Source organism: Nannobrachium achirus (genome assembly GCF_963921795.1).
Source record: "Nannobrachium achirus genome assembly, chromosome: 2".
Lineage (NCBI taxonomy): Eukaryota > Metazoa > Chordata > Actinopteri > Myctophiformes > Myctophidae > Nannobrachium > Nannobrachium achirus.
The window spans coordinates 66225112-66242578 of NC_137811.1; the positions used below are offsets into that span (position 1 = coordinate 66225112).

Sequence of the window (17467 nt, forward strand, 5' to 3'; positions counted from 1 at the left end):
CTGTATACACCTAATAGGCCTATTGGTTTGTTTGCCCTTGAGCGAAAGCTAATCATCTGGGGAACCCACTCAATAATTTGGGTCCCGACCCCAAGTTTGAGAACCACTGGGCTAAATGTGTAGGCGATCCCTCCTTTGAGTTTGATGACAAAACAATGCTAACGACCGATTCCTCCTCCAATAAGTGGATGTGGATCTCAAAGTATAATTTCAATGTGGATCTTCAACCACCACACCAACCACCCGTTGCTGCAGCCTGCCTGCCTGCCCGCTGTGGCTACCCGGAAATATTAAACCCCGGGCCCGGAAAAGGACCAGCAACGTTTTTTAAGTCAGCAACACGTCACTCACTTTCTAACCCCCCAAAATATTATTAGCAGAATAGCAGGGAACCATTCCTAAAAGAAGAAAAAAAGAGGAGGGGGGACCATATTAGCGAGCGGGTCAGTGGTCGCACGGATATGTTAATAACAACAATAACGTAGTTGGATGGCGAGGAGGGGGAATAGACGTCAGAAGAACGCGGAGGACGGTTGGTTCCGATAGGAGGGAGAAAGCGCCGTCCCGTCCATCCGTCCGTTACCCCCACCACTAACGGCGAAAATGGCTGCGATCAGCAACGGCCAGGCAGCAGAAATGGAAGCGGACTAAAGAACCAGCAGCAACGCTGCAGCTGCTGGATGGTGGCTGTAGAGAGAGAGAGAGAGAGAGAGCGAGAGAGAGAGAGAGCGAGCGAGAGAGCGAGAAATAGAAGGCGTGCCGTGCTGTGCCAGGCCTACAATACATCCCCTACAGCCTGCAGCAGGGTCTGACTGACTGGCTGACTGACTGGAAGATGCGTAGTAGGTAAACATTTAAAAACACAAACCTCCTCCCCCTTGAACGTTGCGTTATCATCACGCACACATACATTACACACAGAGAGAGAGCGTTGTTATTACTGTGCAATACGTAGGCTACGACATGCATGCGTTCTTTGGATGGATGATTGCGATTGTTGAATGCTGAGCTAACGTTTTAGCTCCTCTCGATCCCCCCGGGTTGGTTGGTTTTTATATGATGTAGGTCTATGTGTTGTGCTTTTTCCCCCTTCTTTTTGACTGCGTGCGTGTGACTTCATCTTGGCATGCGATGAAATAGCAAAAATATAATAATAATTTAATGAGATCCTGACCGAGTCTGAGAAGAACCGTAAAGTTGATGTGCATGCAATTCAAGAAGCACGTCCTGGATATTATAGTCTGTTTTTTATTTATTTATTTATTTAGCAAAAAAAAAATGTTTCCCTTTTTAGCCAATACTGTTACAGTGAGCTGCAGACGTAACGTTATTGCTTGTGGTGGTTGACTGCTAATGTTTACAGTGAGAGAACGAGCATGGACCAAATTAATGTTGATCCACACACAATGTGTCTCTCCCCCCCCTCCTTCTTAACAGGGCTGCTAATTTGCATTAAAATGAGAGGCAGTGAAATATGCCAGGCATTATCATCTCCCTCATCATCACAGCCAGAGGAACACATTCTCATGTAGTTCCATTTTCTTGGATCATTAAGGGAAAACTATTTTAAAGGAAAAAGAAAAAGGTGAGGAATGCATTGTAGAGGTAGGCTAATGTCATGATCAGGGCCAGAGGTCAATTCGCTTTTTATTTTTTTAATTGCTAAATTCTGGAGGCCTACTTTAAAGTTAAACCAATTCTTACGATAACTTATTAATGAGTATCATATAAATTAATGTATTTTAATTGGTTAAAACTTAAAATGTGTAATTTCACTTCCTACATTGAATAATTTCAATACACTTTGAAAATGAATCGACCCCTGACCCGATATTATAGGTGTTTCTGTTAAAGCTGTTGTCATTTCTTAACCACTTCATTTAATATGTTGTTATGTTGGGTTTAATAGGCCTTTTAATGTTAGCTGTTCAGCTGATCTACTAATCAATGCCATTTCCACTTCTTCACTGCAGTCTAAACAAGCATATTGCTTTGAAAATAATTATAATAATTCTTTATCAGGGGTCATCGCCATGTTGGCTTGTGGTGGACATTTTTGCCACAAGACAGAAAATACGCGGACAATAATATTGCCAGAAACACATAAAGAGATAGCCCTGAATGACCACAACAGGCCTGTAACTCTGAGAGTGTACCAATGGAACCAAATGGACCCCTAAGGCAGGGGTTCCCAAACCTTTTTGTCTCAGGGCACCCCATGAATATCTTTTTACTCCGAGGCACCCCTACAATATAAATTTCACTCCCAGCACCTTATATTTATAGCATAATCGTCGTTGTCAGGTGGAAACCTTCTATGTCCAAAACCGTTCATTTTGTATTTATCATCTATCAAATGTACTGAACTAGTGAAAACAGCAGATCTACAAGCACACTGCACACAACGCCTCGCACCGTTGTGTGCTTGTAGATCGTCTGTTTTCACTAGTTTTGTGCGACAGTCTTGTATGATGAAGCAGGGCTTTGCTTTACTGAAAGACTTACACATTTGAAACTTGGAGATACGAGGTTTATGCCCGACAGTGGCAATATTTTAGTGATTATGTTGCGAGGAAAACGTTGAGATAATAGCCACTTTGGTTAGAACTGACTGAAAATAACTTTGTACTTCAATTTTAAAATGATACTAAATATTTTTTCAAGTGTCCAAATAAATTCCAAATAGGCTATTATCAAATGATCTCGCGGCACCCCTGGACTGCCGTCACGGCACCCCAGGGTGCCCCGTCACCCACTTTGAAAACCCCTGCCCTAGGGTCCATTTGGTTCCATTTGTACACTCTCGGAGTTATGGGAGTCCTTGCAAATAAAGGAAACACTGGTATCAGCAGTGCCTAATTGCCTATTGGGTCTTAATGATCAAAATAAGAACATTATAATGGTGCGTAAAACAGAAAATCTAAAATTTGTCACGGACAAGGCCAAGTCATGGCACAAACACATTTGTCTGGTGTACGGACATGTTGATGACCCCTGTTCTTTATGCAGAGAAATCAGATGTGGTTGAATAACACCATTTAGTGTAGTCTTGTTATCAATACAAACATTACAATTCCACTCTGAGGCCCAGGGACATTTTAAAGATGTGTCAGCTGACTACAAAGAAAGAAATCTGAGCACCATCCCTCTAAAATAGGAACACTTGACCAGCCTGTGACTGGTAAGCCTTAACCCATTAAAGGGATATTCCACTTTCCAAAAAACGTTTGGTCATTTTAGCGTCTAATCAGGCTTTTGTGAACACCCTGAACAGTTTTTAATTTGCTCGATTCGATATTTAGATATTTGATATTCATTTTATCAGACACTCCCCAACCAGGGCCCATTCCTATACAAACACATTGTAACTTCAAACTCCATTTTAACCATGATAGATTCATCAAAAACGCCCGTATTATTTTCTGGTGACTCATACTCATTCGATAACTTTTTTCATTTATTTTTAATATTTTTTTATTGTATTAATTGTTTTCCATTTTCCCCAAAAGATATTAAAAAATAAACGAGAAAAGTTATCGAAAAACACGGTTAGCTCACATATTAGGAGGGTATATGAGTCACCAAAAAAAAGACGGTGCTTTTGATGAATCTATCATGGATAAAATGGAGTTTGAAGGTACAATGGGTTTGTATAGGAATGGGCCCTGGATGGGGAGTGTCTGATAAAATGAATATCAAATATATAAATATTGAATCAAGCAAACTAAAAACGGTCCAGGGTGTTCACAAAAAGCCTCTACACATCCTCCTAAATGAAAACCTCATATTTCTATGGCAGTAGTGCTCAAACCTTATCATGTCAAGGACTAAAGAAACATTCTTTAGCAATGATTATTGTGGGAATATAGAGCTATTCAACATACAAGGAATGCAAATTTTTATCTTTTGAAAAGCACCATTCGCACCAAATCAAACATAATTTACTTGCGTATTGCACTTTAGTACAATTACTTGAGTATTTAAATGTTTTTTGTACATCTCAAGCTACATCTATTTTGCTACATCTCAAGAGGAAAATTACAATTACTGAACAGTGAACAGCTGTTACTTTGCAGCTTGATGTATTATTTATTATAGGTTAGACCACACATGGGCAACATGCGACCCTAACCCTTCGACCATCTCAGTACGGCCCTCGAAGTCCTAAGTCATAAAATATATATGTTAAAAGGCAGCATTATGTTTTTTTTAGGGAAATCAATTTAACGTAACTCCAATTCATTGTTAGTACTAATTAATTCGTAGGCCTACCATTTAAGCAGTGTATATACTGCATTCCATAATCCATATTCCATCCATATGTACTCAAATGTTAAATGTTTATAATGTAACAGTGAAACATTCCCCCACAGATCCATATTCATAAAATAATTCATAAGCCGTAAAGGGCAAGTTCACCTCTGGGACAACCAGATCTTATTTTATTGTTGTTTGGGACAAGATCAACACGATCCTGAGTTATTTTTTGTGTTCAATCTGTGTTTTGAGATATGTTAGTATTTCAGCATGAATGATGATGCATTTTGCATCATATGATGCAGCATGATGACTCATATGATGCAAAATGCATCATCATTCATGCTGAAATACTAACATATCTCAAAACACAGATTGAACACAAAAGATAACTCAGGATCGTGTTGATCTTGTCCCAAACAACAATAACATAAGACGAACTTGCCCTTTAAAGACACCACGCAAAATAGGCAATAAGTGTGTCTGTCGTGTCTTACCAAATTCATGCCGTTTAAATTAATTCAGCACTATGTGTTTCAAGTTTCCATTGTCCAATGTGTGGCCCTTCACTCACTTTATCAAAGTCAATCTGGCCCCCTGGAAAGAGATGTTGCCCACCCCTGGATTAGACGATACACAGCAGCACATACAATAATCCAAATCACCCCCACCTTTACCGGCTGCAACATTTAAGTGAGATGAACGTTTTTCTATCCCTCGAAATGTATAATTCACAAGGCTCAGGAATCAGGAAAGTTTCATCTGCATTTGTTAACATTCTCTCGTGGTTTCCCATGGCTCGGAATAGGTTTCCCTTGTGTTGTTATCTTTGAAGTGCCACTGCTGAACAGGCTCACTAGTGAAGGAAGTGGAACACGTGAACAAAGAGACTGACAGTGACCCCAGATGGTTTCCTGGCTATACGACGGACTCATCAGAAAGGAGTGTAATCCTATGAGAGAAAAGCACTTCATGGATTGGACTCTTGAAAGTAAAACCGTCAGACAGACTTGAAATGAATCCACAAAGTCACTCTCAGTTTCATCACTAGTGTAGCAACTTCAAAGATTGGTATGAGATCATGCATTTGAATGTCGCTTCTTTGATTTCTACATTGGGGGACTGTTTTATTCACGTTTTATCAATACCAAAACTAGGCTCATAAGAAAAAATTTAATAAAAATAAAAAATAACATCAGATTTTTAAACCCTGGTAATAATAATAATAATAATAATAATAATAATAATAATTATAAATAATTATTGCAGGGGTCTTCAACAGGGGGTCCGGGAACCCATTGTTACTACAGGGGGTCCTCCAAATCTTTGAGTGATAGAAACTTTTTTCTCTCCTTTTTTATATTAACCACTTGAACCCTAGCATCCATATTCTGAGAACTTTAGCCAAAAATAGCCGATCTACTGCAAGGCGTTTTGAGCTTGTAGGTCGGCTATTTTTGGCAAAGAGCTTTGGTGTAGAGGGGAAAAGAGCAGACTAAGTACAGAGTGAAAGGTCAAGTTTATTAAGTATTGACGGTTCAATTGGTTAAATATCTGAAAACACAAATTGACATGAATCCAAAATACACTGATGATTGTGCTGTCAAACGATGAAACTGTATGGAATCCACAAAGGTTGTGGGGGTCCCTGCTTCATCTCTCTCTCAACTAAGGGGTCCTTGGCCTGAAAACGTTGAAGACCCCTGCTATATTGGGTATGTCATTATAGGTGACAAATAAATCATAATTCTAAAGATTTTTTTTTCCATCAGAAATATCGTTCTACAAGCTGACAACACATTGGATCACAACTTGTGAGTTTGTAGATGGGCAATTTTGGCGTAACCATAAAAGCATAAAACCGTATACAACATTATTTCATTGTTTCGTTTGCTGACGTTTCCTCCCTGAATTGTCTTCTTTCTTTTTTTCTTTCTCTTTCAACTGCAGAAAACTCCGGGCTGAGCAAGGGATGAGCAGAAGGACGAAGGAAAACGATGGACCCCCAACACAGTAACGGGCATGGGCAACAATCGGACGTCCTTTGAACTCCTGGACAACTTTCCTGTTAATTCCTTGTTTTAAATATCCTGGGAGTCCATCTGTAACTCAGAGACCCCCTAAAACGTTTCATCACAAACATTCTCCTCCCACACTTGTCCCCTCTCCTCTTGGATGGAGAGTGGGGGCAGTGGGAGATCGGCGGGAAGTGGTAGCAGCAGCAGTCGAAGCGCGCGCTCAGGTGAGAGCAGCAGCAGCAGCAGCAGTGTTAGGATTCTAGAATCCAGCCGGGGTGAGTTAAGCAGCTCCAGGGCAAGTAGTAGTTTAACCTCATCCTCCTTCGGGCGAAGCGCTTCCTCTGTCAGCGGCGGAGGGATCATAGTCGCTGCTCCCAGTGCTGGCGGCGTGCCCCCCTTACCCCCATGTGGCAGTGAGTGGGAAATGTTCCAATTTGGAAAATACAACTTGGACATTATAGAAATGTTAAGTGGCCACCAGGCCCACCAGTTCAAAGGCCTCGGTTTAGATCGTCAACTGCAGCATCAGCAGCAAGTGCAGCAACTTCACCAGCATCAGCTCCAGCAGCAGCAACAGCAGCAGGCAGCAGAGTCGTCCGGAGCTCTTCTGTCTGGACTGGGCTTGGGTCCCCTCCAAGGGTCTAGAAGCAACGCGTTTTCCGAACCCGCCTCCTTATTTGCCAAGATGAGTGCCCCTCCCCCGCCGCCTTTACAGCAGCAGGCCTCCTCGTCCTCTCAGAGCTCGCGTTCGAAGTCGAGCAAAATGAGCGGCAGCAGTGGTAGCTCCAGCCACGCGTCGGGCTACCCGCAGTTCCTGCGCTCCTTCCACCCGTCCGAGGCCGCCCTGGCCCAGGAGCAGTTGCATGCCAGCCGCTTTGACCACTTTGCTGGGGGGAGCAGTGGTGGCGCAGGCGGCTTAGCCCCTCCACCGCCCCCTCCCCTTCACCCTGGCCTTTCTGTCCCCCAGGCGTCGCCCGGCCCCTCCTCTTCCTCTCCCTCTCCCTCCAGCTCAGTGGCCAACGCTAACAACCCGCCCAGCAGCAGTGCGGTCAGCTCGCTGGGGCACCAGCTCGTTGGCGCCCAGTCCGACGCGCGTAGCCTTCACCAACAGTTTAGCTGCATGCTAGCCGCTAACCAGTACTTCCTGTCTGGAGTGCCCGCGAACGCTAGCCTAGAGCAGTTCCTGGTGCAGCAGGGAACCCACAACCACCTGGGGATCGGTTTGAGTCAGGCGGGCGGGGAGTCCGGCTCTGGCCTGGCTCCGCCTCCGGCTTTGCATTCGTCTCACTCGCACGGCCACTCCACCGCGCAGCCCCAGCAGCCCTCGCAGCAGCCCTCCCACCAGCAGCAGCTGCCCCCCCACGCCCTAGCTCATCCTCACTCCCATTCTCATCCCCATCACCCGCTCCACCCAGGCTCCCAACACTCGTCCCTGGGTGGCTTTGACTTCCAGGGGATCCCCGTCCTCTCGTCCAATCAGATAGCCTCTCTAATGCAGCAGGAGGCGGGCTTGCCCCTCCCCCTGCCACTTCATTTATCCTTGTCCAAGGATGACGGTAAAGGGGAAAGCAGCGGAGGCGGGGGCACGAGCAGCAGTAGGAGGAAGAAAGCGATGGCGGGGTATTTGCCACAGAGGAAATCTGAAAGTAACAGTAACAGCGGTGGCAGCCACGGCCACGGCAGCCACAGTGGCAACCCCAATGCTAGCGGTAGCCATGGCCAGCCGCCAGCGCTGATCGCTGGTGGCATGTCAAACCTCCTTGCCTCATCTTCCTCCTCGTCATCAGTGGTTTCCTCCTCCTCCTCCTCTGCTCCCTCCTCCACTGTCGCCTCGGTGCTCGTTACTAACAATTCTCACCTTCCCAAACCTGACAACCAGGGTTCCATGCAGCCCGACCCCACACAGCCCGACACAGAGTCCGAGTACAGCTGCGGAGAGTGTGGCAAAAACTTCACTCACCTGTCGAGCCTGCGGAGGCACATGCGCATGCACGAGCCAACAGCACCAGGTACTAGTAATTCCGCCACAACGGGGCCAAACCCGATTCACATTAAATTGCAGCCTGACCCAAGCCTTCCCCATTCCACCCAAGAAACCCCTCAGCCCCCGTCCAATTCCTGCCCCAGCCCTGACAAAATCTTCCATTGCTCTGATTGCGGCAAAGGCTTTAAGAAGAAGGGCCACCTGCTGCAACACGGCGTGATACACTCCGCCTCCCGCCCGTACGGCTGCTCCACCTGCTCTCGGGCGTTCAATCGCAGAGAGTCGCTGACGCGCCACGAGAAGATTCACGAGGAAAAACCTTTCCGGTGCCCGGCCTGCGGACGCTCGTTCCGCGAGAGCACGTCTCTGCTCAACCACGCCGCGTCGGGGACCTGCGGAAAGCCAGGTAGGGGACCCAAACCACGGGGCGCCAAGACAGAGAGTGACAGGGAAGGCAGGATTGGGGTAGTGGGGGGAGGAGCGAGTGGGGGAGCAGGAGGAGGAGGAGGAGGAGGGGGCAGTTATCAAAGTGGGAGAGGGGTAATTTACGGGAAGACTGAGGAGGATGATGGTGTGATCATAGTGGGTGAATCAAAATCAGGTTTAGGGTGTGAGGGTCTGTTTCAGTCGGGAAGGGGAGGAGGAAGTTCTAGTGAAAGGTCAGACAGTAAATACCCCACTGACTACTCTCGGAATCGTTACACAGGCTACCACCACGACGACCACCGTTCTCAAGGTAACCCGTCGCCGTGCTACTCCGGCGCCTCCCCCTGTGGCAGCGGGATGGCGGGCCCGGCTCTGAGGAAGGCGCCGCTAGCCCCGACCCTGCATCCTCATCCCCAGAGCCAAGGCCAACACCACCACCAGCAGCCTCACCTGCCCCTGTCCTCTCTGCTGGACGACTCTGAAGACGACGTCACCAGCTCTGTCAATAACGCCATCTCTGCCATAACGGCAGCGGGCAGCGGTGGGAACCGAAGTGATGATAGGGGAGATATCATCGGGGGGTTATTGGGGGGTCTTGGCCTTGGTCCTCTGGGGTCACCCTCATCGACATCTACTATTGATAAGAACTCTTTTAGAGGCGGGGGGAACCCGGAGGGTATTAGTTGCAACCCGCAGGACCCTTCTGCTAAACCAAAACGACCCCGCAAGCCCAGGGCCAAGAAAGATCCAAACGCTCCTGGGCAGCCCCCCAAGCCACGCAGACAGTACACCCCTAGATCTGTACCGGGCGGTCTTCCCCGTCCATATCTCTGTAGCGTCTGCGGGAAGGGGTTCGCACGTCGCGAGACCTTACGCAGGCACGACAGGGTCCACAGCGGGGAGAAGTCTCACCACTGCGCCACGTGTGGGAAATATTTCCGAGAGGCTTTTCACCTTAGCAAGCATCAGACGGTTCACACCGGGGCAAAGAATTACAAATGCAGGGACTGTGGCAAAGAGTTTGGCTACTCGCAGAGCCTCCGAAGGCACAGTAAGCTCCATCGGAAAGGAGAGCTGGTGGAGGTGCCCGCGACCCCGACCACGGAGAGCCTGAACAGCTTTAACCCCAACCCTCAATGCAGCGTGGCCCAAGACCGGAGCCAGAACCAAGGTGACACCGCCACCTCATCGTCCTCCTATTACTCCTACCCTCAAGACGTCAAACCCCAGGAAGCGAACACCCAGCCCCCGCCCAGGCTTTACACGTGTGCCATCTGCTGGAAGTCATTCCGCCACCACTTCCACCTGACCGCCCATCACCAGACGGTCCATGACGGCGGCAGTGAGAAGCTGTTCAGCTGTGAGGTGTGCGGGAAGGCCTTCGCTTACTCCAACAGCCTGACTAGACACAGGCAGTCGCAGCACGGCCTGAGCCGCTCCGAGCAGTCTAACCTGCAGGACGCTGGCAGCAGCGGGTCAGCAGGGGACAACAGAGTGGTGGTGGACGACGTCGTCGGTGGACAGTCTGCGTCCGAGAGCGAGGCGGCCACCAATGCCCTGTTGCAAATGGCGCCGTCCAGCGAGAGTCACAGCGTGGTGACTGTGGCCCCGCCGCAGCCCCCAACCGGCTACTCCCCCCTCTTCTACGACGCCGCCTCTGCCCAGTCCTCCGCCTCCGGTGCCCCGCCTTTCTCTCAGCCCCTGCCGCCCAACTCCACCATAATGCCGCCCCAGCACCAGCACTCTCCCCCGGGGGTGAAAGGCGAGCACATTTACCCGGCGGGCTCCCGCAGTCACACGCTTCACACCACGGCGCCGTTCCAACCGCTGACGGAGCTGCCTTCCACTGAGCATCTTCATATCCGTCACCACCATCCGCATCACTCACATCATCATCATCATCCTCCTCATCTTCACCAACCACATCCCCAAACGAACACCCAGTCTCACCAACACAGCCACCAAAGCAGCCAGTCGCCGCCACCGCCACCACCGCCACCACCGCCGCCGCCGGACGAGATAAAAAGGCACAAGAAGAAAAAGTCAAAAGAGAGGAGAGAAGGGAGGCGGGGCAAACGGGAGTCCTCAGGTTTAGCCAGAGCTGACGGGAGCCGAAGGAGAACCTCCTCGTTAAGAAGGCACCTGAAAACAAAAAAACAAGGCTCTCTCCTGTTGAAGATCAGGAGAGGCGGGGGGCCGGGAGGGGGAGGGTATGAGCTGGTCACGACCGGCGGGTCAAAGATCCACATCCACGCCTCGCTCCAAGTCCCCGTCAAACATTTTGCGTGCCCCAAGTGTCCCAACGCCACCTTCTCCCGCCAGGCGGGGCTGCTGGTCCACATGTCGGTGAAGCACCCGCAGCGGGCCCTGACGCCGCAGGAGCGGCTGAGGTGCAGCGTGTGCGGCAAGCAGTCCCACCGGCCCTCGGCGGCGTTCGCCCACCGGGCCTCGCACCGGGCCCGGGGCTCCTTCTCCTGCCGCCGCTGCGCCGCCCGCTTCTGGAACGGGGCGCTCCTCCGCAGGCACAAGGTGTCCTGCCGCCGCCGGGCCAAAGGACTGCACAGAGGAGCTGCCGCCATCAGCCTGAAGTCGTCCAAGAGCACGGGAGAGGGGGAGAACCATGGCGAGGAAATGTCTTCCCCGCAGGGAGAGTACACCTACTGAACTTTCTGCTAGGCTGACGCGACTGGCCCGTTGGAAGAAGGAATATTTTTTTGTGTCTAAATCGAGAACGTGGGAAAAGATTTGACTTTTTAGATAACGGAAAAGCATCAGATGCCTTTTTTTAAGAGACATGCTGAATTTGCCTGGTATCTGTGTTGATATTGAACCACCTGTTAGACTGAGTGTATTAACAAACTACTGTAGAGCATCCTATTAAGAGAATATCACCCGAAATTCTTCCAAATTGTATTGGGAGGATGTTTTCTGAGACGTGACTGTTTCCATAGGTTCATTAACCCCTTAAGTGCATTGACACTATGCTTGGCTGACACTGTGCGGTTGATAGACAAGTTTATAGGTGACCTGCTAATGTAAACCCCTCCTCCCCCCCAAAAAAAAGTCCTCACTAGCATCCCTGCGACACCTCACTATGATAACTGTCTCTGCTGTGTAACTTGGTCTTGTTGTTGTTCACGTAGAGGCTTTCTGAGGATTTAACTTGTAAAGTGCATTTATTAGGAGTATGGGGATGTGGGGGGGGGGCAATGACATTTGTTGAAAAGTCAAGTTTGTCAATGCATGTTTGTTCTCTGGTCAGTTTTATTGCCACGGTTGAGAATTCACTCCTGCGGTATGTGATGGTCTATTCAGTATACCCCCCAAGGGTTAGTGGTGTGAACTTTTAATTTGAAAAGTCGGTAAATATTCCCTAACTGATAGGATCACATATCGTCACTGTCGAGTGGAAACCTTGTATGTCCAAAATTGTTACTTTTCAGGAAAGGAAAGAAAATACCTGTATTACAATGGATCCAATGTAGTATTTTGTTAATACTTTTCATTGGTTACAAAACTCCCAGACTTAAAGGACAACTTTAGTTTTTTACAACAAGGGTTCATATTTTAGATTGTAATGAAAGAATATAAAAGATGAGTGTTAAAATTATTTCATTTACTTCTTTCTATTGTTTTAGAGATTCTTATTTCAGTGGTTAGGGGCATGCGTACAAGTGGCAAAACATGTCATTTTACACAGAATAAGCCCATTCCCAAGATACAATGCAACCTTTCATGGTTGGATGTTACTTATGGGGGCTAGAAGTGTTACTGTAAATAGCAATAAAGAAACTGCTGGCTTATTATGTCTGAAAATACATATTCAGCCACTTGTACGCATTCCCCCATGCGTACGCATGCCCCACATTTTAGCACGGTAAACGCGATAAAACAATAGAACAAAGTAAATGAAAACATTTTAACACTCACTTTTTCTTTTCTCTAATTACAATCTAAAATATGAACCCTTTGTCCTTTAACCACTTGATAATGATTAAAAGATTGCAGATCTACAAACTCGCAACGCGTCGAGGCGATGTGACCTTGTAGATCATCATTTATTACTACTTTTGTGTGCCATGTGTGGCTTGTGTAGTATTCATTTGGCCATTCATTTATGAGAAAGACTTAAAAAGCTGTATCACGTTACACAATCTTATCACGATTCCCTTTCATGTGGGTTTTTATGGTTATTTTTTAAGTTACATAACAGTACAACCACAAAAGCTAAAATAAAAAGGAGTAACAATATGGAGAGACAAGGTTTCCGCCGCCGACAGCAACGATATGGAACAATATTTGACACAATCCCCCTGAAAGACAGTGTGCAACGATTCCTTCTTCCTCAACCCCCCCCCCCCCCCCCAAAAAAAAACACAAAAACAAACGAAAAGCCTTTGCTTATATCATGTTCACTTTAATGTCTTTTTGTTTTTGAAATATTCATAGCTTTTATACCAAGAGATTGAAGACAGGTTAAACAAGTGTACTGTAAAACACATGTTTGTGTCATGTTATTTGTATGCTCTTTTTAGCATTGATTGTTTCTACTTCGCTGTTGTTGTAGGACAAGGACCTATCTCCATAGATGTATTATTATTACATGTATTTATGTGTGTAACCCAATCATGCCAATCTCATATTTAACCCCCTTTTACTTATTCTTCTTTTTTTGTGGCCATTTTGCAATCTGCCATTTGCCTTGTTTTCTTTTTCTTCTAAAGAAAGAAAAATATATAGTTTCTACATTTCGTCACTTTATTTACTGAAGAAATGCCCATATCCCAGTCAAGCCTTGTTTTTTTTTTCTTCTAAAGAAAAAAATATAGCTATAAGTAGATTTCTATCACTTTATTTACTGAGAGGTCAGTAGTTGATTATATTTCAGCGTTGAATAAACCATAAGTGTTCTCATTTGTTTTCTATTCGTTTATTATTGGACGTTACATGATGTAGTAGTAGGCTACCATAGCGAAGGTACATACTGGTTATTGAGTATTAAGTAAGTTGTCACTGTTACCAAAGTCAGTATTGCAGTTTCACAATTATATTTAGCTTCATGTCCTTATGTGAAGTTCATATCACTCTGTGCATTACGTGGATTTCGGGATGTAGTGAATATACCAATAAATTTCATTTTTAAGTACAGGCCTATGGCCACGTTATTGGGCAACTCATTCCAAGTTAAAAAGGGGGAACTGGGTGTGTGTTGGTGGCCATCTACAGGGAATTATGAATGGCAGTTTAAAGCTTAACTTGATGCGCCATCGCATCGCAGTGACACCTTCGTACTATGGGATATAAATTCAGATATGTCGCAGTTCTCCTCCAGCACCACACGATGGCAGTAAGCAACTCGTTTTGACTAGTACTGGCCCATGTGGTGGAGGGTAGAAGCATAGGGTAGAAGTCACATGGATTTCACACTGTGCATGCATGTGTGTGTGTGTGTGTGTGTGTGTGTGTGTGTGTGTGTGTGTGTGTGTGTGTGTGTGTGTGTGTGTGTGTGTGTGTGTGTGTGTGTGTGTGCGCGTGTGTGCGTGCGTGCGTGCGCGGTGTATGCAAATTGTTTATCAGGCGATGAATGCATTGAAAATCCAACAAGACAGAACATTATATTATTGTTGGTATAATTAGCTCTAGGATACTGACCTCAAAATATAGCAACACTAATTTCATTGGCCTGTCATGACTGTAGTATAGCCTATATTTACCAATCCTTCTCTCTGTGATAGCACTTTGTCCTACACTAAAATGCAGAGGCGTCAATTGGGTATGGCAAGCTATGGCAGCTGCCATACCTTGGCCACAGAGGGAAATAATAAAATGAACTTTTCATCGTGCCTGTTGCTAAGGTATGGCAACATGACTGGTTTCAAGACACCAGTCATGTTGCCATACCTTAGCTTTTTCTGAACTGACGCCACTGCTAAAATGTGATTGACAAATTGGTTAAACAAACACGTTCCTTCAGTGCCCCCAAATAGAATGTGGATGTTTGTAATTTCTCACTAATCCCCCATGTCATTGATGTTACTTAGTTAAAGTTAGTTTGCCCTGCTGTCAGACCCACCGACCACCACCTAACTTAGCCTATTGGGCCAGAAGGCAGTTGCTTTTCATTGGTCAGGCATCACATGGAATGCATCTTGTGGTTCGTGTCGGGTGAATAGCAAAGCAGAAAATATAATAAACACCCAATGTAAAAGGACAATTTAACAGCTGGTCTGACTGTAACCTATGATTAAATTTAATTTCATCACGATGTCACAAATAAGATGATGACCCTAGCAATGTGACAAAGGTTATGTGTGAGCCAACAGGTCAGAAGCTCAGAACTGTGGTAGCCTATATTTCGAGAATGAGACATCCACCATTTTACAAACGTGACACCTGGCATATGTGACAAAACATAAATCATCATTCTCAGTTAGGCTATTTTCCACCATGACAACAGGCAGGGTCCTATATCGAAATATCTCAGATGCACAGCTGTGATGTGAACCCTAATGAGTTTATAGACTATAAGAACATTCGACACCACGTTTTCCCCCAATTAAATCAATCGGCAGCATAGCCATCTGGCTTCAAACACTAGCCTACTGCTGTCCTTATTATAACTGTCTCACATTCACTCACTGTTAGGCCTACATCATTAGCCTGCATGCTGCAGCCAAATCATTCAGTGGTCTCTACCAACTAATCCTATATTTATTATTATTATATTATTCAATTCAATTCAATTCAAATGAGCTTTATTGCCATGAGAAAAGATACGTTTACATTGCCAAAGCAAGCAAAGAATAAAATAGAAACAGTTGAAAATGGGGAACATAATACAGTTGGAGGGGGTACATCATTGTGTTAAACAGAGCTATCTGTCATTTTAGACACCTATATATACAGGGTATAAAAGGTGTTGTGTTTTCTTGCTGATAATGTATCTAATTTGCATGTTCAACGACCTCATGTGGCCCTTGCGTTTCGCACGCGTGCGCTGCCTCTGGGAATCTGTGTACAGTGTGCGTACTGTACAGTACAGAGTGGAGTGGTATAGCTCTGTGCATGCGTGCACATACAGTAAGTACAGAGAGAGGAGGAGGATGGTGTCCCGATCAGACTCCAACACAGCAGACGCATCTCTCTCTGCAGGGGCGTCACAAGGAGGGGGGGAGTGGGACTGAGTTACTAGGGCCCACATTATTTTATACTTTAGCTATTGAAAAATAGCAGATATACAAGCTCACAGCCCGCTGCGAGCTTGTAGATCTGCTATTTTTGATAAGTTCAAGTGAAAATGTGTGCAAATCTTATAAACTGTATTTTTTAAGCAAACATTTGTAACTCAAATGTTGCTTCTGGGGGTCCCTGGCCTGGCTGGAACTAAATATTTTGAGATGGGGGTCCGTGGCCAAATACATATCATTTTGGGGGTCCTTGGCTTCACATGAAAAAGTTTGAGCACCACTGACATAGAAACATACTTCCCCCCCCCCCCCCAAAACCTTAGAAAGATTGAAAACAGTAGCTTGTATATCCGCTATTTTTCATTAGTTAAAGCACAAAATAATGTGTAATAATTTAAATAATGTTATAATAACAACGCGTTCCCAGTTCCCCCTGTAAAGAACCTTCATGGGGGGGCCCACGGTGAGTGAATCCTTTTACCCAGGGCCCAGAATTTGGTGCGACGCCCCTGTCTATCCTCTCTTGCGCGCTTTTGTGTTTCGAACGGCTCTCACGCGGCCGTGGCATGGGGTGGATCGGCGGGGGGCGGGGCGGCTGACCTACTTCTGTCCAATCGGCGCCGGCTGTGGGCGGAGTCGCTCCCGCCGCGGCCAATGGGAGCGTGAGCGGGCAAAGCAGACGGCCTTCGTCCCCGCGTGCCTGGAACATGTGCGGCGCTGTGAGGAACAGGGCTATTTTGCCGAGGAGGCCGAGTGCAGCTGAGTGAGTGCTAGTGCTGTGCCCCGGGAAGCAACGTGCTGCTGGTGTATTCCTCTCGCCTGAACAGAGCAGGCACACACCGCTCACGTTTTCTGTGGATTACCAAGCAAAGAAGAAGTGACAAAACTACGTTCCTTTCCTTTTCCTTTTCCTTACAGCTGCCTCTGCATGATGATTTTACACAGCCCACAGGGCCACTGTTGGAAAAACAAATACCCAAATGTGTTCTAATGGGATACTGTAATTTGTGGATATAAAACATTAAAATGCAGGCAGGTAGGAGGAGAACAGTTATATGGGGCGTACTCAAACCGCTGCATGGCAATAGGCCTACTAAGCAAAGGACAGTTGCATTAGTTCCTCGCCTTGCAATAAAAAATATATTATATTATATTATATATATATTATATATATATATATATATATATACCTATATATATATATAGGCATAATAATAAATAAATAAAGGCGTGCGCCTTTGGCACGCGTAATTACGCACGCGTAATTATAATGACCCAATTAAAAACACACGGCCGAGGAGGTGTTTTGGTTGTGAGTGGACTGAAGGCGTGCAGGAGGAGTTAACTTGGAGCACAGCACATACTGTCCACATAAACAAGCGTTCAGGACGTGCCTCCTCGAGTAGTGGCACGAGGAGGTTAATAGGTAGGTGTGTGCATCATCAATATTGAGCAGGGCTTCTCAACCTGCGGTCCGGGGACCCCACAGGGGTCCTCCTCGAGGGCGTTCCAGGGGGTCCCCAGCCTATACTGTTGTCAATTTAGACCCCTCTAAAAGAAACCAATTAAATCATTATGTTTAACAGAAATTAGCC

The 17467-nt window shown here is 46.3% G+C and overlaps 1 protein-coding gene across 1 annotated transcript; it reads left to right on the forward strand.

The window, feature by feature from the left end:
• The first annotated feature begins 708 nt into the window (after positions 1–708).
• LOC308306804 (uncharacterized protein) lies at positions 709–13599 on the forward strand. Its single transcript, XM_080751846.1, has 5 exons — positions 709–846; positions 1438–1585; positions 6030–6071; positions 6208–8788; positions 8966–13599. The coding sequence occupies exons 4-5, from the start codon at positions 6433–6435 to the stop codon at positions 11347–11349; spliced, it is 4740 nt and encodes a 1579-aa protein (XP_080607972.1). The 5' UTR covers positions 709–846; positions 1438–1585; positions 6030–6071; positions 6208–6432; the 3' UTR covers positions 11350–13599.
• Positions 13600–17467: the final 3868 nt, after the last annotated feature.